General features: G+C 45.7%; 1 protein-coding gene across 2 annotated transcripts in view; it reads left to right on the top strand.

The window, feature by feature from the left end:
- Positions 1 to 21,540, top strand: part of Nsun2 (NOP2/Sun RNA methyltransferase 2) — a 28,765-nt gene extending 7,225 nt beyond the window's left edge. Inside the window, exons 7-20 of one of the 2 annotated variants that reach the window (XM_021640245.2) lie at positions 603 to 795; positions 2,656 to 2,730; positions 3,951 to 4,081; positions 6,902 to 6,975; positions 7,431 to 7,561; positions 7,979 to 8,075; positions 10,336 to 10,502; positions 10,738 to 10,830; positions 11,429 to 11,564; positions 12,028 to 12,108; positions 12,375 to 12,513; positions 15,364 to 15,403; positions 15,684 to 15,989; positions 17,054 to 21,540. In XM_021640245.2, the coding sequence (XP_021495920.1) occupies positions 603 to 795; positions 2,656 to 2,730; positions 3,951 to 4,081; positions 6,902 to 6,975; positions 7,431 to 7,561; positions 7,979 to 8,075; positions 10,336 to 10,502; positions 10,738 to 10,830; positions 11,429 to 11,564; positions 12,028 to 12,108; positions 12,375 to 12,513; positions 15,364 to 15,403; positions 15,684 to 15,966 (1,640 nt within the window). In that variant the 3' untranslated portion in view covers positions 15,967 to 15,989; positions 17,054 to 21,540. Of the gene's footprint in view, positions 1 to 602; positions 796 to 2,655; positions 2,731 to 3,950; positions 4,082 to 6,901; positions 6,976 to 7,430; positions 7,562 to 7,978; positions 8,076 to 10,335; positions 10,503 to 10,737; positions 10,831 to 11,428; positions 11,565 to 12,027; positions 12,109 to 12,374; positions 12,514 to 15,363; positions 15,404 to 15,683; positions 16,508 to 17,053 lie in introns of those variants that run through there. The other variant, XM_021640244.2, reaches the window with a different exon arrangement.
- The last annotated feature ends 275 nt before the right edge of the window (positions 21,541 to 21,815 follow it).

Raw genomic sequence — 21,815 nt, 5'->3', positions numbered from 1 at the left:
GGTGGCAGGAGCAATTTCACCTCTCTATTCCTGTTGTATTTCTCACTGTTGTGAAGAGTGGTCCTGGTTGTAAATGTTGTTAAGCAAATTTTGTCTTTTTTTTTTTTTTTTCTGGAGTGTGGGAGGAATAAGAAGTGAGCAGGATCACCACTCAGGAAACTTCCCAGGATGATTGTGAGCTTGGGACACCATGTCCCAGAACCAGTTGATGGGCTGAGATAACAAGATTGTCCCAGGCCTGATTTTCATTTTAGAGCAGAGCCTTGCACATGGGCAGGGTTGTAACTCTGTCAGGTTTTATGTACCCTTTTCTCTATGCCTCCCTCATAATTAATAAGAATCTTAGAAAAGTCGTTAGCATGACAGTTGGAACAAAATACATAGCTGCTAACAAATGAGTCTTGCGGCTTTGAGAGCTTTGGTTGTATAAAATCCACATGTAGACAGCTCCTTTTTCTTTTTCTAGAAAGTCTTGGTCTCAGGTCTTACGTTTCACAGCGCTTTCCTTTTCTCACCTGCCGACCCAGAGGTTATGGTTATGTGTTTCAGGGCATGATTCTACTTCTGCTGCATCTCACGTGACTACAATTTTATGTTCCTAGAGGGATTTGTTATCGCAAATGACGTGGACAACAAGCGCTGCTATCTGCTCGTCCGTCAGGCCAAAAGGTTGAGCAGTCCTTGTGTCATGGTGGTAAACCATGATGCATCCAGCATCCCTAGACTTACAGTAGATGTGGACGGAAGGAAAGAGATTCTCTTCTATGATCGGATTTTATGTGATGTCCCTTGCAGGTATTTATATTATTACGAGGCCAGAAAGCCAAAAATCTCACAGGCTATGTAGTCATATGTACACTGGATGAGGTCAAGTGTCACGTGAGCACAGTGGCTCACCTGGTTATTGTGCCCTGGGCCACGGAGCAGGGTGTTAGCACAGAGTGACTCGTAGCTCCAAAAGATGCGCATGTGCACACTCACACGCGCCCTGAGTGCTCTCCTCTTGGAGTGTGCATACAAAGTCAGGGCGTTCTACTAAAGCTCGCTATGCAGTTCAGTGAGAGACGTTTAAGAGCGGAGACCTTTGAGAAACTCATTCTGTTTTGTGTATTGACACTTCAAGTCTAATGGCATATGTGTTAAAGACTTGATGAGTAGAAACATTCTATGTTATGGCTGTTTATAAGGAAAGACCCTGTCCTGCTATAAATATCAGTTCAGAGGTAGGTGAAACCCAAGCATTAATACTTGAACAGCATGGATTTGTGGAGCCCCGAGCTCAGAATTTGCCTATCATAGTGCTTAGGAAAATTCTTTGGTAGGATACTGTTTTGTTAGGCAGTTGCTGCTTGAAGTAGAACTTACTTTGTATTGTGGCCGGTAGCACTGAGTGTGGCTGGGTTAAAATGCATGGGAACTGTTTGAAACTTGAGAATTCCGTAAAAGTTAAAACATAGACTACCTAAAATAACTTGCAGCATAGTAAGTAACACTTTCAACGCTCTGTGTGAAGTGTCACATATTAAGTAGATGAGTCATGAATTCTCTTGTTTCCTTGGTTACGGTATTCTGATTAACCTTGAGGGTCCTCTGTTTTCTACCCATACGGTCTTAATAATAACAAAATAAAACATTTTTTAATATTCTGAAATTAAGTTGACCTTACAAACTGTTAAAGTTTGTAAGAACAATTTCCTGAAGAAATTCCTGAAATTATGTTAGGGTTTCTACTACATGAGCCCTAGCATCCAGCCAGGGAGTCATTTTAAAGTAGGGATTATATATCAGAGCTTGTCTATCTTGTGGACCTGTTCCTGAAGCATATGGAAGAGAAGCTTTGCAGTTATCAGCTAGGGTAGGAACAAACCTGGCAAGCTGGTAGATGAAACAGGACAAGTCTATCCTGTAAAATGCACATGGTAATAATTTATATCAAGTCAGTGGAGGAAATGAAAATATTTAACTGTAGAAAAAAAAAGTTGTTAGATGGATTACATTGGCTTGATTGAATTTATTACTCTGGCAAAATGTTTGCAAGTTTAATTCTGCTTTTGAAGTGTCATTTTTTATCAATGAGGTTTCTCAGTGGCATTTATGCAAGGACCTGTGTTTAGGTCTACAGATTAGTGTTGGTACAGTCTGAACATCTCTGATTAAAGTGTAAAGTACTCCAAAAGTCAAAGCGTTTTGAGTCCTTGACAAATCTCCAAATGAACAATTCCATACCTGAACTTGTGACAATTTACAGTCAAAACACTGCATATTCAAAATGCCATGTAATTATTTTCAGGCTGTGCATATGAGATGCATACAAAACAAAGGGACTTTGTGTTTAGAATTGGTTCTCTTTCTTTATACTTTCCAAAGACACCCAGAACTTGTTTTCACCAGAGCATTGTGAATATAGGTACATGTAGCCTATGCTTCTCCCATGGAGACAGTCTCATCAATTGAATGAGGTTCTCTGCTCCTATTACTTCCTTTTGGGATTGAATGCTGAAGTGTTCTGAAAGCTGAAGCAGAACATCATCTGTGAGGATGGAGGTGCTTCTGTCAGTATCTAGAATACCTGCTTTGCAGTTCATCTTGGATGTGAAATGCCCAGTAGCTGTCTCCCTAGGCACGGGTTCAGTTTGTTCAATATCTTCTTTTCAGTGGTGATGGCACAATGAGAAAAAACATTGATGTTTGGAAGAAATGGACTACCTTAAACAGCTTGCAGCTCCATGGGTAAGTAAATCAGTTACACTCTCAAGACAGGATGCTTCTAAGATGCATTGTTCCCTGACTGACCATCAATAAGTGAGCACCTGGAGCCACATTTAATAGTTGCTTCATGAGAGTTTGTCTGCACATTAGAAGTTATTTAAAGCAACGGTTTTCCATCTGTAGGTTATAACACTTTTATGAGTACATATCAGATATCCTATGTATCAAATATTTACATTATGATTCTAACAGAAGCAAAATTACGTTATGAAGTAACAACAAAATAATTTCATGATTGGGAGTCACCACAACATGAGCTATATTAAAGGGTAGCAATGTTAGGAAGGAAAGTTGAGAACCATTGCTCTAAAGCCTTTAGGAGTGGTAGTTGATACCGTTATGTTGTCAAGGTGTTATGTCTTTTATCACAGTTTGATAACACATTTGAAGCATTCATTTCCACTCCTGTAACTAACCTTGGACTTCTCATGGTAGCATCTGCTGATGGCTTAGTGCATTGCAGTGTTTGTGTATGGCACTCTTTCCTATTTTTTATGTTTTGCCTTAGTGTATATATACAGTGTACATGCAGGTGCTGCTGGAGATCAGAAGAAGGCATTAGATCCTGGGACTGGAGTTAGAGATGGTTGTGATCCGCTGGATTCTGGGAGCCAAACTCAGCTTCTCAATAAGTGTTTTTAACTGCTGAGCCATCTCTCCAGCCCCTCACACAGCATTTTCAGTGGCTCTGGTTATAGAGGTTGACATTTTTTTCTTTGAACATGAAAGCATGTTTTCTTCCTTGTATAATGATTGGTCTGGTATACTAGTAAAAACTGACTACAAACAATTTTACAAGTATTATTAAAAACTACTGGTTTTGTAAAATAAAAGAAAGTGTGTATATTTTTCATAGAAAAAACATTTAAATAAATTTGGAGATTTTTTTTTGGAGATTTTTAATAGAGAAATTCTCCAACTATGTTATACTTCTCTTGTTAAACTTGGGAAATATATAACAACAGAAAAAATATAAAAATAGCTGTTTTCTTAAAGAATAAACAGATAGTTTATATAAGATTATACTAACTTCACTTGCAACCTTGAGACGTGTTTTTTTTTTTGTTTGTTTGTTTGTTTGTTTTTTTAATTGTAAAATGTCACGGAAAGTGTATGTGACAAGGTAGGTAGGTGTTCTTTTCCGGAGATGTTTTGTGTGCTAACCTGAGGTCTGCCCTTAGCCTTCAGCTTCGGATTGCAACTCGAGGTGCTGAGCAGCTGGCAGAAGGCGGCAGGATGGTGTACTCCACGTGTTCTTTGAATCCCATTGAGGATGAAGCAGTAATAGCAGCTCTGCTGGAAAAGAGTGAAGGTGAGCATGCGTGCAGCCGCTCCTAAAGTGAAGGGTGAGCAGGCTGTGGGTGAGCCAGGGGAGGACAGGGCTTGACTATCTGCATGTATGTTTAACCCATTGCCTGAAACTCTGAAAGTGAGTGTCATAGTTAGAAATTGGCTTCTGCAATGTTTATCACATGCTGTGAATTGCTTGGAATATGGAAGCCTGAGGACAAAGTTGTGCTCATTTTTCTCCAATGACAAAATGACTGTAATGTGAGGCCCTTATTACATTGGTGTATGTAAGTGTTTAATGGGTAGAATGATCCCCACCGATCACCTCATCACTAAGTGTGCAGTGCAGTATGCTAGGACGACTGACGTGACTACAGCTTTTACCACCATCCATCTCAGTTCCTCATCCTGCAAAACTGAGCTGCAGGTTGCTGTCTGTGTCCCCTGCCGCCACCATTCCCGTTTTTTCTCTGCACTTGTTACTCTAGGGTCCTACTGCAGCTGTCTTCTCATGGCTGTTAGTTTCATTTCATGTGTGAGTGAGCAGTACCCAGTTGTCTGTGTAACCCTACCTTGTTTTCCAGATCATCAGTGAGCGCACACTTGTTTTTCTGCGGGAACTCCTGTGAACTTGAGTCTGTGTTAGGAGTCTCTTAGATAGCCTGCTTTCTGTGCTTTGGGTGTGCATCTGGAAGGGGATTCCTGAATCCTTTAGTAGCTCTTCCCAGTGTTGAGGGTTACAGGGCTGCTCTTTGTAGTGAGAGCGTGGTTGCACATCCTGAACACCCGGGTTCCAACTGCAGCATGTGCTATGGTTTTGTTAGTACCCATCCCAGTGCTGGGAGGTCTTAGACGCTGAATTATACTGAGACATCAGACAGGCATCGTTTTCAAACAGTATCCCAAGACAGCATTTGCCAAAGTGTTAGCTTTCCTCCATCAACCTGTGCTGGAGTTCTCTAAAAGCAAATAGGCTTTTTTTTTTATGTTTTGATATCACAGTACAGACGCATGTCATCCTTGTGAACATGGAGGAGTTAAACATAATGTGGACAGTGCACTAATTGTCTTGAGGCTCAGCACCCACCACTTGCTGTCCCTTGTGTTAGGTGTGCCTCTCAGTTCTGTCTGTACTGGGCTGTGCAGACCTTTAGATTGAGATTTGATATACTATATTTGTAATCTTGCACTTTGGCTTTGGTAAAGGTAGGATTTTGAAACAATTGTTTCAGTAGTATTTAACTTCTAAAAGTGCGTGTGGAGAAGGAAACTACAGTTATGTCATACTTGGAGACATTCTGGGTCAAGTGATAATTGAACTTGCTCAGATTTATGTCTGTGTTGCTGACTTTTAGAAAAGATAGGATTCTGGTAGTGACAGTGACAGACTCTAAACCTGTCTTTTGCTGCAGCCTTGTTTCAGAGCTGTGAGGAGCATTCAGCACACTCACATCTACAGCTAGTTCCTATCACTGCCCAGTAGCTAGGCTAAGCCAGGAAGAAGCCCTGTGCTCTCAACACGAGGAACAGGGAGACAGGGGAACTGAGTCGAGGCCAGGTTGAGCTCCACAGGAGCCTTTTTTTTTTTTTTTTTTCTCAAAAGCCCAGGGTTGGGATGTAGTTCAGAGACAGTCCTTGGCTGGCAAGAATAGTCCATGGGGTTAATCCACAGCAATGTAGAAACAGAACCCTCTTAAGGTGACTATAGGATTTGAGGGAGTCACACTGATTGGTAGTGCCTTCTACTGATGTCAAATAAAATGACTGGTTTCTTGGTGAACAGTCTCCTTGACCAGAGTGGGTACTAACTGCAGCTAATCTCATTTGAAGCACAGGTTTGATGGTGACAAAAGCCTTCCTGCTGTCATCAGTCATGGTATTGGGTCCTAGTCACCAGATTTAAATAGAAAATGGAGTGCGTAGAGTACTTAAGTGCCAGGAAATCAAGGAATATCAGATGCTCATAGTTGACACACACTTGGATTAAGTACTGGAGGAAGGTGCTCAGAGCTGTAGCTGGAGGAAAATAGCTCACAGGCGTGGAGACTGAAGATGTCTGCCCTTTTTGTTTACTCTGAAGGAGGGAGATTCTTAGAGCAGACTCCTTTTGTGAAAGGCTCCCCTGGCAAGTATCCCCTTGAAGGCCTTTTGGTTTGTTTATACAGTTTTTCTGTGCTTTTCTAAGGGGCTTTGTTGTTTTCCTCAAGTCTGTATTGGTAGCTGGGTGAATGTTGACTGGTGGCTCCGCTGTACAGCTTTTTACAGTGTCACTCTTGGGAGACCACAGGACCAGAGCATGTTCACAGCTGCCCTTCTGTAAGGCTGCCACAGTTGTGCCCAGTGAGCTACTTCGAAAACTTTTGGGGATGTAGAACTTTATGGTTGAACTCAGTTCTGGGGTGTTTGTTAGACAAAAAGGCATGAAGACAGAGATCACCTGACCAATATGTGTAGAACAGACCTGCCTCTGAATTAGAATTCAGACGGGGCAGACAGGCAGCAGCTCAGTGCAGTCAGCCTTACAGCTTCAGTATGACTGTAGTGTCTGTTTTAGCATCTTTTCTGAGTTTTGCTTTACATTTTAAGAATAAAGTTAAATGACTTTTCGTAAACTCACTCAACTGAGTCTGTCATCACAGTCTAGTTTGAGAGCATTTTTCACCCCAAGAAGGTTCCTGTGCCCGTTAGCATTTGCTCCCTGTCCCACTCTAAGCTGCTTTCTCTCGGTGGATTTGCATTCTCTGGACAGCTTACAGCGGAGCCATGCTCTGTGTACTTTATTGTGGTTTCTTTGAATGGGCACAGTGTGGGAGCCTCTGGGGTTTTTCTTGTCTCTTCCTAGGTGCTCTTGAGCTTGCTGATGTATCTGCTGAGTTGCCAGGACTGAAGTGGATGCCTGGAATCTCACAGTGGAAGGTAATCCTTTGATGAGGCTTTATTTCAGAGGGCCAGGGACACCTTGAAAAAGCCACATACATTGGGAAACATTTGTTTTGGTTATGTTAAGTGCATCATCTGGTTGTACAGTACAGACTCAATTTGCAGAGTCTGTGTAATGACAAATGGTATAATTGCATGTCTTTCTCTCTGTTTTGTGTTTCATATGGATCTCATGTCCATAAATATAACCTTGCTACTTTTTTTGTATGTGTGTGGTCTGCAGTCCAACTTTGGTTTAATAGACAAAACTGTTCCCCTTTGACCTTGCGCAAAACAGTCTGAGACTTGTTTTACAAACAAAAGAGAAAGCTGTTGGTGGACTTGATGAGGTTTATCCTGGACTTAGGGGTGAAGGTATTTATATGGCCATCACACCTCGACCTGTGTACCATGTGTTCTCCATTGTGGTGGTGCTGCTGGTCTCTGTACAGGTCATGACTAGAGATGGACAGTGGTTTGCAGACTGGGATGAGGTTCCCCAGGGCAGACATACACAAATCCGACCTACTATGTTCCCACCAAAGGACCTGGAAAGATTACAGGCAGTGCATCTAGAGCGATGGTAAGTTTGTGGGTACCGTGGGCTTTGGGATGGGGAGGTAGTCTGTCAGGTTGATGAACTCGGTGCCCGTTGTTTATAAATATTGGAGTGGTTAGAATCTCAGCGTTATTACATAGGAAGCTGCATATGCTTTCCATCCTGTATCTGTTTTGGGTAGTAATTGTACAAAGCAGTGGCCTCATGACAGCTCCATAAATGCATATAGTGTACCGTGGTCATTACATTCCCCCATCCCTGTCTGGTTCCCTTTTCTTTTCCCTCGTTCCTCTCCATGGCCTTTACAAAGATGATACATAAAGGGCTGGGCATGCATGAATGGGGCTGAGCATCTTAAGACCAGAGCACATCGTCTTGGTAGTCAGTCCAATACCAAAGAACGGCTGTGGATCATGGTGTTCTGTATGTGTGCTGTTTTAGCCTTCGAATACTACCACATCATCAGAATACTGGAGGGTTCTTTGTGGCTGTACTGGTGAAGAAAGCACCAATGCCATGGAATAAGCGTCAGCCAAAGGTAAGGACCTTCAAATCCCAACAGCTTGACAGAGTGTTTGTCCTTACTCCTGTTCATACAAGGCAAAGCTTACAAATTAGTTCACTTGAAATGCACAGCCAAGTGGGAATTTTGAGGGTGTTAAGAGAGGGAGGGCCTAAAGGAAGGGGGATTCATTTCCATTTCAGATTTTCTAAAACACAGGTATTTCTCACAAGGGCCATGTTTGGGGAGCACGTTCTGTCTCTTTCTTATCCCCAGCTACCTAACAGCAATTGAAAGGTTGTGAGATTGACTGTGGGCAGTCCTAGGGGCTCTGAGTGTGAAGTCTTCAGACATTTACTGACCTACACCCTGGGGTTCATTCTGCCCACTGTAAAGTGCTGGCCGTGAGTGGGACATTTTCCTCTCATCTATCTCATTTGAGAAGCCGTAACAGCTTTCTTAGCCTCAGTACATGGTTCCTCTTAATACTGTACCCTTTACCTTGTTAGCCATTGCCGTCTGTGGTTATAGAATGTGTCCAGGAAGTGTTGTGCAAACCTCTATTTCTTCAAGGTCATGTTGGATTAGGACTAAGGCTGCTCAGCTTTGAAAAAACAGACAGGCACTGTTTTCTTAAAGAACAGCCGTCTCTGGCAACTGTTATCCAGCTTCTGGCTGATAGAGTTGAGACTGTGGTTCTAAACCTGGGGAGTCCCAGCCCCTCAGGAATAAAGCTTACAGCTGTGTTCTTTCCTGAAAGAGGTAAGATGGCAGTCTACATTTTCCACTAGTGTGCTAAAAAAGTAAAATTAACTTTACTAATAAATTTTACTTATGCCAGTGTATTTAAAATGCTGTTTCTAGGTAGTTAGTTGAGGTATAGTATCAGGACCAGGATGCCTTGTGTTCTCTCACAGTGTGTTTCAACAGTGGCATGCGTGCGTGATGTAGTTGTTTGGAGCTGGTGTTGAAACGAGAGCCTTTACCTATGCCAAGCACATGTTCCACCACTCGGCTCTGCCTCTAGCCCCAGAAGTGTGTGTTCTGGGTGTGATGCATCTTGGCTTGTACTGGTGGTATTATCTGTGCCTTGTACCCGTAGCTGGTGGCTCTGCCTCTAGCCCCAGAAGTGTGTGTTCTGGGTGTGATGCATCTTGGCTTGTACTGGTGGTATTATCTGTGCCTTATACCCGTAGCTGGTGGCTCTGAGCTGTTGGAAGCAGTTTAGAGGCTGCTGTGAGTATGCAGAAGGTTGCCCTGGCCCTCAGGTGCTTTCTGGTTTCATGTTGGCCTCTTCCATTTTCCGGTTGATATGTTACCTTGTATTGTTTGCTCAGTTCCATGTTAGCATATCTCTCTCACTTCTGGTCTTCTGTCTCTTACTCAGTTTTGGGTTTCTGGCTTGCCCTGTGCCCTGTGAGTGAAGAGTCTGCACTGCTGGGGACACACTCTTCATGAGGTGGTATCATGGGGAGACAAAGACCATCAGAATTAAAGCCACAGACATAGCTGTCTTTTCAGGGAAGGCTGGCACTGTGGGTAATGGGCTCTTTGAGATACTTCTTGAGACTGTTGCTGTGACTTGGATTTGGCTTTTAACAACGTGGTGACTTGGGGTAAGATCAGAACTTGCCTGTGCTGGAACATCCTAAATTGTAACTTGGCAGTGGAACTAAGATCCCTTCTCTCACTGTTCTTCTGACACAGAAAGGACATGGCTTTGTGGGTTGTTTGCTGTCACTCATGGTTGAGCCTTGGGCTTTGGGTAGACAAGTGTGCCAGAATACAAGTGCATCTTTAGGCTAAAAGAGTTTCAATGTGTGAACAAAATGTTTTACTTGTACTCTAAGCCAATTGTGTATCATAGTTGCCCCAGTTCCTGAAGCCGTGGAAGTGTGTCCTCCTCGTTACTTGCACCATGGAACAGCTCCCACAGCCCTCTTTGTGTCATTAGTTAAGTGCCTGTGCCTAACTGTGCAGGAATGTGGGTAACACAATCTCACATTCTCTTGAGCATCATGTGCCTTACCCAGAGCAGACCCAGGGTTACTGAGTAAGAGCAGGCTGGCTCTGTAGGCCTCTGTTCTTTGTAGAGTCAGCTCTGAATGACCAGTGCCTACAGATCCCATTTATAAGAGCAAATTTGAGAAGCAGTATGTTTAAAAAAAAGAGTGTTTTGTTGTCTTCCAGTGCTGTAATGCACAATGCAGCAGGTTGATAGGAACATACTAGTTGTAATTTTCTTGCAGTGGAGTGTGTTGCTTTTGTGTAAAAATGAACTTGTTCTCTTCAAAAGGTACAGAGTAAGTCTGCAGAGCCCAGAGAGACCACAGAGTCCAGCCCTGTAGCTGCTGCAGAGGGGAATTCCAGTGGAAGTCAGGTGATCACTGGAGCTGCAGACTCAGAAGGAACACACACCACTGAGAACACCGAGAGCAATGAGAAGAAAGATGGCGTGTGTGGGTGAGAAAACCACATCTGAGCATGGCTGTCTTATTCTCATGGCCCTTCTCGTTAAACTAACTGGGATTCCAGAGCCTCAGCCTATGTTTTATGTTCTGTGGATTAGAAAGCACCCCACAGCTGGGGTCCAGCTTACAGTGCAGGGCTGAATGCTGAGTGGGTCGGGATGAGGCTGGTGGTGTCAAATGCTCCTGCCACAACTACTGACTGCCTTACCTCCTCCATATTTCCTCAGCCCTCCTCCATCAAAGAAAATGAAGTTGTTTGGATTTAAAGAAGATCCGTTTGTATTCATTCCTGAAGATGATCCTTTATTTCCGCCTATTGAGTAAGGATCCTTCCATTTGAGTGCCACTTTAGAAAGCTGATTGTAGTCAAATGCATTACCAATCACACACACAACGGGTATGTTGTAGTTAGCTCTCTGTCCCGTTTGTGCATTAGAGGTGGCCAGTCCTTGAGAGGTGTCCCAGCCTTCTTCATTAAGTTGGAAAAGAAAGAACCATGTGGAGGTGAAGGTGACAAGAAGTGCTGTCAGCTGGGACCAGTGTAGTTCAACTCACTCAGTGGGGTTAGCAGGTAGTGGCCAAGACTCCTGGTCTGCTCTTACTTAGGAAATTGAGGAACAAGTAGGTCTGGGTGGGAATGCAATTGTCCTGCATAGGAAATACAGAAAAGCATATACTGTAAAAAGCTTTAAGGTTTGGCCCAGTGCAGGAGTCTGGGTTCCTCTTCATTGGGGTAGCAGTTGGCAGAACAGCTGCTCTGGTAACGGCCTGTGGCCTGGCTATGCTCTGGGCAGAGCCTGCTTGTGATTTGAGGCAAGGACAGGCAGACTGTCTGGAGTTAGATTCAGCTGGGGGCTGTGAGATGCATAAATGGTCTGCCCCTGGACTGTGTGTAAGTAGACACTACTTTGTTGACAGGAAGTTTTATGCCTTGGATCCCTCGTTCCCGAGGATGAATTTGTTAACCCGAACTACAGAAGGGAAGAAGCGGCAGCTTTACATGGTCTCCAAGGAGCTGAGGAATATACTGCTGAACAACAGCGAGAAGATGAAGGTGGAGGGCTGGGGTAGGGGCGGGGGGCTCAGCTGAGCACAGGTAGGGCCTTGCACACCCCCACTGGTTTCACTCGGGAGGGGCAGGGCCCAGTGTTTCCACATTGTTCTTTCCCTGGACGGTTTTCCTTAGGTTTGCCAGCCTGCTGGCTGTGCTTCTTAACAGTGACTGTCAGCTCCTCGTGGGTCTTCTGGGCTGCCAGGCAGTGACAGAGTTGTCTCTGTCTTGATGCACACTGAGAGGTGTGTGGCTTATTCTTGAGTTTTATTGTTGACTTTTCATTGTTGTCATGATGCTGTGGACATAGAAGTAGTTGGAACTATGAGCTGATTCTTGGAAACCAGTTCCAGAAAGGGCCATTTCTCTGCCCATCTCTTTTTAAAGCTGCTTACTGCTGCCTGTAGTGGAAGGGGCAGCAGTGAACTGGTCTTGATTCCTGTTTCATCTCATTTGTAACATACAGGTCATTAACACTGGAGTCAAAGTCTGGTGTCGAAACAACAGTGGTGAGGAGTTTGACTGTGCGTTTCGTTTGGCACAGGAGGTAATTTGGAAAGGGATTTCAAAATCCTAGCTATGGTTAATGGAAAACAGCCACAGAGGGACCTTCTGGCGTGTCACTTGGGTTCAGTACCTCAAGGCTGGCTGGAACTGAAGTGGTCACCTCACAGGTCCTTCAGTTCCTCCAGGGCCTAGGTTTCTTTGGAGCCTTGACCCAGGGGAGGGACTTTAGTCAAGTCCAAAACCACACAGAGAGCCCTTCAGTAAAAGTATACATGGGGATTACAGTGGTCTTTCTTGATCTTGCAGGGGATATATACATTGTATCCATTTATTAATTCAAGAATTATTACTGTGTCCATGGAAGATGTAAAGATACTGTTGACCCAGGAGAACCCATTCTTTAGAAAACTGAGCAGTGAGGCCTACAGTCAAGTCAAGGATCTGGGTGAGTAAAGGGAGCCAGAGGCTGGGGTGTGTTAGTTTTGTGAGGACTGCAAATAATAGGTGCCCATTTCTCAGCTGAATGTGTCGATATGGGCAGTCTTCTGTATTGACACATCCTCAGGGTCAGCCAGCCATGGATTGAAAATATTTGAGAGGAAAAAAACAGTCGTGCCTGGCCAGGGATGTGCTCAGTTGACACAGGGCTTCCCTTGGCATGCTTCAGGTCCCTGAGTTTGGTCCCATAAACTATAAACTGAGCATGCCTGTAGTCCAGCACTTAGGAAAATGTCAGGAGGATCAGAAATTCAGGGTCATCCTTGGCTACACAGCAAGTAATGTGGAATAACAACTGTTTATAGGACATTCATCTCGTCATAACGTTACAGGGGCTGTGAATGGGCTCTGTGCAAATGCTGTGCCATTTCACATGAAAGAAGCCCTTTTTGAGGGTTCTTCCTTTGTCCTTTGTGGAACCCCTGCTTCTACTCAGCAGTGCCCACTGAGTTTAGAAAGCACTTGAGCCTGACTCCTTAAGCCCTGCTTGGCGGAGCCTTGCTGAGCTCTACACTGTGTGGGTTCAGGTCACCTGGCACCTCTGGGCTCTTGTACACATCTTGTAGAGCTCTGGACTTATTGTTTCCATATGTTAGGCTAGGAGACCAGCAGTCTTGGTTGCAATGTCCTCTTTCAACACATAAACTCCTGCATCAGGTCACTGGTGACATCTTCACCAAGTGCCTTTGTTGTGCTTGTTCCTTTGTTTGCACTCTTCTCTCAGGTGTCTGCTGCTGTGTACAGCTCAGTCTGGGGCAGCCACGTGGTCCTGGCTGTATATGATCTCATCTCACCTGGTGTGTGTCACAGGCCTGCAGGTTCATAGCATTCCTCCCCAGCAAAATTGCAATTCGAAGCAGAGACTGTTTGAAAAACAAACAAAAACGGGAACTTTATATTTCTTTCCTTTTGAATCCTCATGAAGGTTCACTTTATTTTCTATCTTTAGTTGGGGATGGGCCATGTGTGTGCCATAGTTTGCATGTAGAGGTCAGAAGACAGCCCGCAGGAACTGGCTCCCTCCTCTCACTGTGGGCTCTGGGATTGAACTTTATGCTTTGCACCATTTCCTTCATATGTTTGAATGTAGATTCTTGTCTTTCTATAGTGGCTCCTATTTTTTGTTTCCTCTCTACATACCACTAATTGCTCCTCTACTTGGGCCATTATATTTTTGTATTTCTTTGAGAGCTCTGTTCATTTCCTCTTTTTGTTCTTCTAATACCTGCATAAGCATAGCTTTAAAGTCATTTTCCTGTGTTTCCGCTGAATTAAAATACCCATTGATTTGGGGGGGGGTTGCTGGTAGAGCCATGATGTCCTGATTTTTGTTGGGTGTGTTCTTACGCCAACCTCTGGCCACTTGCTAACCTTCACTGTTTGTTCCTGGAGTCTGTACTTCAGACTGGAATTGTCTTTCTCTGGTGTCTGGAGTATTCTTCAGGAAGATGAGAGAGGTCCAGTAGTTTGAGAGTGTGAGTTGTTGCTTCAGCTGTACTTGAGGGAGGAAAAGCCACTGGCGCAGAATCGCTATTGCGGGGGAGTGAGCGCTCTTGTGTGTGTGTGTGTGTGTGTGTGTGTGTGTGTGTGTGTGTGTGTGTGTGTGTAAGTATCTTGCAGGAGAGAGTGCTAGAGAGTATAGGTGCTTGGGATATGGAGGTTGGGAGCAAGCGCAGGAGGGGATGTAGATGCTAGCGCTGTTTGCAAGTGCAGACTGTGGGCGCAAAGCGCCTGTGCTGGTTTCCTGACTCCCCAGTGGTCTACAGTCTGGCGGGCTCTGGGGGCTGGACTCTGAGCTCTGTAGCTGACGCTGCGGGCGGGACATGTACACTGTTGTGTGCTCTGTGCTAGAAGCTGTGGGCATAGCAGGCTAGGCTCTGCTTTCTGCGTTGGAAAGCACTATGTGCTTCCTCTGCCTCCTCCCCCTCAGGCAAGGAGGGAGATCAGGGTTTGAGTGTTCTCAGTCTCAGATCTCAAGAAGGGAGATCTGTGCTTGAAGCGCCAGCACTGTGTTCTTTGCAAGTTGCTGTGTGCACTGCAGGCCGCCTCCGCTGCTGGCTGCAGTACCTCAGCCTCTGCCTCTGCTGCTGGCTGTGGTACCTCCGCCGCTGTTTCTGCCCGTTATGGAGAAGTGCCCGGGAATTGGTTCCCCAGGAGAGGTCCACGGAGATGTCTGAGGTTGACCTTTGCCCTACTGGACTCAGATCAGGGTTTGTCCTCCCTTTCCCCTCAGTGCCGTTGTTTTGGGTTCCACTGCCCCTCCACTCACCAGTTCGGAGTTTTAGCTCCTCTGCCCCTCAAATACAGTGCGTGCTGGTTGCCGCCATCTTGGTGTAGTCCCCCCCTCCCCCCCGGGATTGAACTCCAGGCCAGGCTTCGGGCTTGGCCAACAAGCTCTGGGACCAACTGAGCTGACTCGCATTGAGATGATGAGCTAGAAGACTTGGTAATTCTCATGGCATTTTGTGTTGTGTATAGGAGTTGGGACTGTTTAACCTTGAGTGTTGAGACTAGACTGGTAGTGAACTCTTACCTTCCTGCTCCTTCCTCAGAGAATTGTACTACGTACTGCCTGTGGGCGCACACACTCTCTTTCTCTGCATCCTGCTTCAGTCTCTGCCTGTTGTTCTTCCTATGTTGTTTGGGCTCCGCTGTTGACTGAGAACAATTTTTCTTCTACCTGGAGCCTCAAGACCAAAAGCTCACTGACCCCGCTTGAAACAGCACACACATCTGTTCAGTAGTTGTGGCCACTAAGTGAAAGCGTTGGCACATGTCTCTTTTTCTATTCTTTCAGCAAAGGGAAGCGTTGTGCTGAAGTATGAACCAGACTCTACGTAAGTGTGCATGCATCGCTGTGGGATAAGTGCTAGGCGTGGCAGCTTACGGTGTAACCACAGCTTTTGAAGGCTGGTGCACGACAGTTCCAGATTGTGGGGTTTTTAGGACCTTGCCCTTGGGGAGTTCCAGGTAGCAAAGGTAATGAGGGGAGCTGCTGGGTGGCAGGAACAAGACTGCACCTGCTGGGAATCAGGAGCATTGGGGGTGGCGTGTCAGTATCGTCAGAGACCGCTAACAGGTTGTTTAATGCTTACGTGGGACCTTCTTTGTTGGCAGGAATCCAGATGCCCTCCAGTGCCCCATCGTGCTGTGTGGGTGGCGGGGAAAGGCCTCTATTCAAACTTTTGTGCCCAAGAATGAGCGGCTTCATTGTCTCAGGATGATGGGCGTAGAGGTGTTGGGAGAAAAAAAGAAAGAGGGTGTCATTCATCCCGATGAGAGTGTGGCCAGCCCAGAGCAGCCTGAAGATGAGGAGGGTGCTGAACATACAGCACAAGAGGCCTGCGTCCCAGACACCGTCCCTGGCTGTGACCCGGCTGCAGCTGAGCCATCCCGGTGAAGACAGCTGCACACACTGAACTGGTACCATCCCTTGGTATTGGAGGTGAAATCTAGACTGTCCTTAGCTTTGAAATGTATTAAGACCTGGAAATGGGTGGGTGGCAGCAGTCTGGGGAGAGCTGTGTTTTCTAGCATTTAGGAATCGCTTTGGCAGAGTGGATCTATGTTTCTGCTACTAAAGGCTAATGTGAAACAGCCTTTGCAGAAGTTCAGATCCTTTGTTGGGCCAATACTGGCCTCATCTAAACTTTATTTATAGTAAATATGTATACCTCTTTAGGAAGGAGCTCTGCTTTAATACTGTTTGGACTGCATATTGGTATGCCATGCGCTGATGGTGACACATTCATGTGCCATGTGTAGTGATGCTGACACCTGAGGCCTCAGGTGATTTCTGTGCCTTTGTGATAAAGGGTGAACTAAGCCATCCCAGCGCGAAGACTGGTGAATCATGACAGCAGTTTTGGGGTCCATTCTGTGCTTATCCAGGAGGTGCTTTAAGTGGGGTCGAAAATAAATAAAGAGCTATTGTAATAGTGTGTCTCGGCATGTGACTTGGATTTGTTCTTAGTTGGCTAATGGGAGAGAAAACCAAAGCCCTCTTGTCTCTGAAATAGGCACTGAAGCAGGGCTGCCACAGGGTTGTCAGCCAGTGTGTCCTGAAGTGGCTTCCTGCTTCATTGAGACACACGGACCTGGGGTGTGCTGGATCCTTGACGTTTTAGCACAGAACCAAGTGTATGCTGATTGAGCCGTCAATGGTGTCTGCTTTAAGGCTGGAGAGGTACAGCAGGGCGGAATGGACTGTGTCTCCTCCCTGGCTTCCAGGAGTGCTGGCCTGGTCACCTCTCTTATTCTCAGCAGTGTTTGTGAACTTTTCCAGCATTGAGCAGCTTCCCCTGTCAGCCTCCTGCTCAGATGCGACCTCTGGCTTTGCTTACATTGTGCACGGTGCAGGGCAGATATTTTACCCGTGATGTCTCTGTCAGCAGGGTTTTCTCCTTCCCCAGATTCTTCAGGCAGAGTTCTTGGAGCAGTGTTTCCTTTCCTGTATGTGTAATGTCTTGTGATTTCTTCTCTTACAGTGGTGACAGCTTTGCTTGTTGGAAGATGCCTGCCTGCCATGGTGCTCCACTCAGATATTTGCATTTTACAGGGAGGTTTTTCAAGACTATGTGTGTTCTTTTTCCGTCTCAGACTTCAACAGTGTTAACATCTTTTTTGAGACATGGTTTTGTTCTGCAGACCAGGTGTCCTGAACTTAAGAATCTCCTGCTTCAGCCTCTAAAGTACTTCACTTATAAGTGTGATGCCATGCCCCACTGTAGATGCCGTCTTCAAGAGACCCTCTGAGCAGACAAACAATGCTCTGTGACTCTTGCTCAAATCCTTCTGCTGGGAGTGCCGGCCAGGTGGTACTCCTGGCTGCTACACCCAAGATTCCAATGAATGTTAGAGTGAAGAGTGGTCTCCTCTCAGTCTCAGGAACAGCTGTCAGATTCCCATAAAGTGTATTGCAGGAGGAAAGACATTTACCTGTGGGATTTCTTGGCCTTGCACAGAGCAGTTGTGTGAGCTTGTATTTCCTAAGTGGTCACTGAAGTGTACTCATGGAGCATGTATAAAGTAGCAGTTGCCTCTGTGGGTGGAGCAAAAGAATGACAGACTTTTAAGTAAACACTTCTGTGGCTGGAGCGAAGTCTCAGGAGATCAGAGCACTTGCTTCTCTTGCAGAGGACCTGAGTTTAGTTCCCAGCACCCATGTTGGGTAGCTCACAGCTGCTTTAACTCCAGGGAAGATAACCACCTTCTGGTTTCTGCATGTTCTTGTACAAGCACATAAAGTGTGATGGATAAAGTATGAGTAAAATGATGCTTCCTCTGGTCACAGCCCAGACCAGCAGGGGTGCTAAACTTGTGCTTGCAAAATTATTCCACACGTTGTATATAAGAGCAGAAGGTCCTGTGTCTGCACATGACCTGGGAGGGAAGTGGAGAGCAGCTGCTTAGGCAGAAGTAAGCACCTGGCATAAGCCTGAGTCTGGAGCTCACCAAACTGGAAGAGTGCAGGAAATGACATTACTGGTTTGCCTCCAGGGAGCGACCTTCAGTGGCTGAGACCAAGGTCGATATTTAAATGTTGAACTAGGGAGATTTAGGGCTAAGTGACTATAGAGAACAGGAGACAGCCATACATATGAGAGTCCTAAGGGTGGAACTCTTACTGCTATCCATACCCTTGGGGATATTTACATGGCTACACTGGTGTCTGAGGTACTCCTCAGCAATCTGAGCAAATGGAGCATTGCCTGTCAGCCCTCTTACAGGGGAAGGCTTAGCCAGATGAGGCCAGTGACTTGTGCTGATTCTGTGGCCATCACCAGGCCTTGGTAGTGATGACTTTGAACTTGGGATTCCATGCCCTTGTGGATTCTTCTGTCTTGTTTGGGGGTTAGCACACATAGTGACTTGTTGATAGTGTAAGGGATGAGGGCAATTAGTTGTAGAAAACGGATTTTTTCCATCTTTCTGACTGTCAGGTCCCCCAAGGACTCTTGGGATTCAGCATAGCCATTCTTACAGCTTTTCTTTGCTACAGTGGAAAACTAGAAATGCAGCAATGGGGGCTGTTCTATTTAAGTGACCTAGTTAAGGTCACTATTGCTGTGATGAAACTCCTTGACCAAAGCAACTTGGGGAAGAAATGAGTTTATTTTGGTTTACACTTCCAGGTAATAGTCCAGCAATGAGGGAAGTCAGGGCAGGAACCTGGAGGCAGGAGCTGATGCAGGGCCATGGAGGGGTGCTCCTTACTGGCTTGCTCATCATGGCTTGCTCAGCCTGCTTTCTTAAGGAATCTAGGACCACCAGCCCACGGGTGTCCCCACCTACAACGTCCTGGGCCCTTTTCCATCATCCACTAATTAAAGTGTTTTACAGGTTTGCATACAGCCCTATTTTATAGAGGCATTTTCTCAATTGAGGTTCCCTTATTTTAGATGACAAGCTTATGTCAAGTTGACATAAAACTAGCCACCTAGATGTCTATAAATATCCAGAAGAAATCTGTTTCTAAGCTATTTCCCAGAGTCAATACAGAGCTGGTTTCATGCACAGTCTTCCTGGGAGGCTCAGCAAATTCCAAGCCCACGTTTTTCTTGGGGTCATATAGGTACCTTCTGTCTGGTATGTCTCAAACTCTAGGCTTCCATAGGAGGACAAGAGCACAATGAAATCCAAGTGTCCAGAAGCCAGCTAAGGGGCAGCCTGTGCGTGGGCCTTTTTCTTTCCTAAGGAAGGAGATTCTGGCCCACCACTTTGGGAGCTAAATCCTGCCAACAAAATCTTGTGAGTGAACTAAAAGCAGAAGGCCATGGAGCCTTTTGGATTCTCTAGATCCACTGAGGTGGAAGTGATATTTCAGACCATTGAATTCTGTGACTCACCAGCATTGATCCAAGGAGAAAACACCATAGGAGTACCTACTGGGGTCCAAAGCAGCAGTGCTCTCTTGGGTTTCTTCTCTGCTGGGAATCCTGTCCATCTGTTAAAGGCTTAATATCTCAATTTGATGTGGAATATGCATTGAGCTTGGGCTCTGTCTTGGTCCATGGTAGTTTAGGGCAGTGTTCGTTCTTCTGTAGAGTCAAATCCTCTGATCAAGGCCCTGACAGATTGTATGCTTTTAAGCATCACTTCCAAATTAACAGGTGTCCATCAGGCTGTTCTCTAAGGCCACTAACCCCATTCATGAGAACCACACCCTTCTGACCAAAGGCCCCAGCCCTCAGCAGCACTGATCTGAGGCTAGGTTTCAGCGAACACAGCAACATCGAAGGGCTTGGCAAGAGTTGAGGCCAGGCCTGCCTCACAGGTAGCTCACTTGCAGAGAGACCACACAGGTGAGCCACTTCTTTCCTGGGATGCCATGTGACTTTGCAGAAGAATTTTAGATAAAGCCCAGTAAGAAGGCTCCAGCAGTTCCCAGCTCTGAAACCAGTGTAAAGATCTGCACTTTGGGATGAGCACAAAGCGAATGAAGGGCTGAGTCTCCTGCCTTACGGTGGTTAGTTTAGACTCAACTGGGAGAGGTGTCTGTCGATTATGCCAAAAGTAAGTCCTTGCCTCATGGCTTTCCTGTGGGTTTTGGACCTGCACTGTATGAAAGGAGAAACCACATGAACATAAGCCAAGCGTGTTTGTTCTCTCTGCTGCTGACTGCAGGTGTGAGCCACTGCCTCACGTCCCTGCCTTGACCTCTCCATAATAATGGACTGTAACCTGGAACTGTGAGCCGAAATAAAATGCTGTTACCCCCCATTAGGGTATTTTATCATAGCAACTAACAAGACCAGGACAAATTGGAACTGAGAATGCATTATTGCAGCATTAAACCTGACCATGTGGCTGTTGAGCCTCTGCAGTTGTTTTTGGAAAGACTGTGGAAGCACTTGGTACAGTGGCTACAAAGCTACAGAATGCTGTAAGCAGAACCTAGGCTACTATAGCAGGATCTTGCAAGTCAGCAATGCTGAGAAAAGTGCAAACAGTGGAGACCCAGTTCACGAGGCTCATGAGGATTCAGAGAGTAACAAGGACTCCGTCAATAACTGGACTGAGGGCCATCTTGATCAAGAATCTAGCTGTGTTTTGCCTATGTCCTGAGAGCGTGGGGGGGGGGGGGTTAAGTGTGAAGATGATGAAGTGATTTATCTGGCACAAGACGTTTCAAAGCAGGTGGTATTCAGGCTGGTGCTAAAGAAAAAGTTAAATCAGCACCATTGTGAGACCCCCCTGTACTGCAAGGAAGGACAAGGAAGGCTGTCTGGAAGCAAGTCCTCACCTTGCAGAACCTCCATTCTGTCAGAATCTGAATTCACTTGAAGAATGCCTACCATGAAGGGTTCTGTGGTCTACAGAGTCTCTCTATGTAGTCCTGGCTGTCCTGGAACTCACTCTGTAGACCAGGCTGACCTTGAACTCACAGAGACCCACCTGCCTCTGTTTCTAGAGTGCTGGGATTAAGGACATGCACCAGCACTGCCTGGTTCGGAAGCTCATAGCGGTAGGCCAAGGGGCCTACGTCTGGAGCTGGTAGCCAAACTGCAGGGCTATAAACATCATCCATTTGGTGCTTGTTTTGAGGGCAAAGATGCGAGACTGAGGGAGGAGTCTTTGGAGAGCAGGCTAGACCTCATGTGGCACAGTTGGGAGTCCCTGCAAAGAGGTCCCAGAACTGCTGCTGCAGGAAGCTACAAAGGTGAAGCCTTGGTGCAGCAGGGAGCCCAGCATATTGGAAATGTCAGGCCATGAGGTGTTCACCAAGGAAAGCTGCAGGTGTGGAGTGGAGCTGGCCTGTGCTGAGGAGAGCTCTGTGCTGCAGGTGTCAGAGCTGGGGTGGGCGGTGTGTGGGAGCCCCATCTAAGTAAGCCCTTTGGAGCTTAATTGATTACAAGTTGACATGGAATTGCAAAATTTGTTCTCCCTGTTGGATTTATTTATTTTATCTCTTTGCTTTTACACCCTGGTTCTTGAATTTGGAAAAATAAAGTTTACTCTGTGCCTTTATGTATTGGAAGTTTGTAAATTGATTTTTGTTTTAAAGGTGCTCGCAGTAAGAGGTTTTAGACTTCATGTGGTGGAATTTAAGTCTGTGGGGACTTAGTAAGTTTGACTATATCTTACATTTGGAGATAGACATGAGGCTTGGGACAAGGGGTGGAAAACTTACCGTTTAAAAGTAATATTTCAAGACCACGGTTTACACATACACATTAGGAAGACACAGGATTTTCCCCCTTCATTTCTGTAGTTTTACTTGTATGACCAGTTTTTGCCAAAGCTAGA

The sequence above is a fragment of the Meriones unguiculatus genome, chromosome 3, assembly GCF_030254825.1.
Source record: "Meriones unguiculatus strain TT.TT164.6M chromosome 3, Bangor_MerUng_6.1, whole genome shotgun sequence".
Taxonomy (NCBI): Eukaryota; Metazoa; Chordata; class Mammalia; order Rodentia; family Muridae; genus Meriones; species Meriones unguiculatus.
Note: the sequence above shows the minus strand (reverse complement) of the source record. Positions and strands in the feature narration are given on the sequence as shown.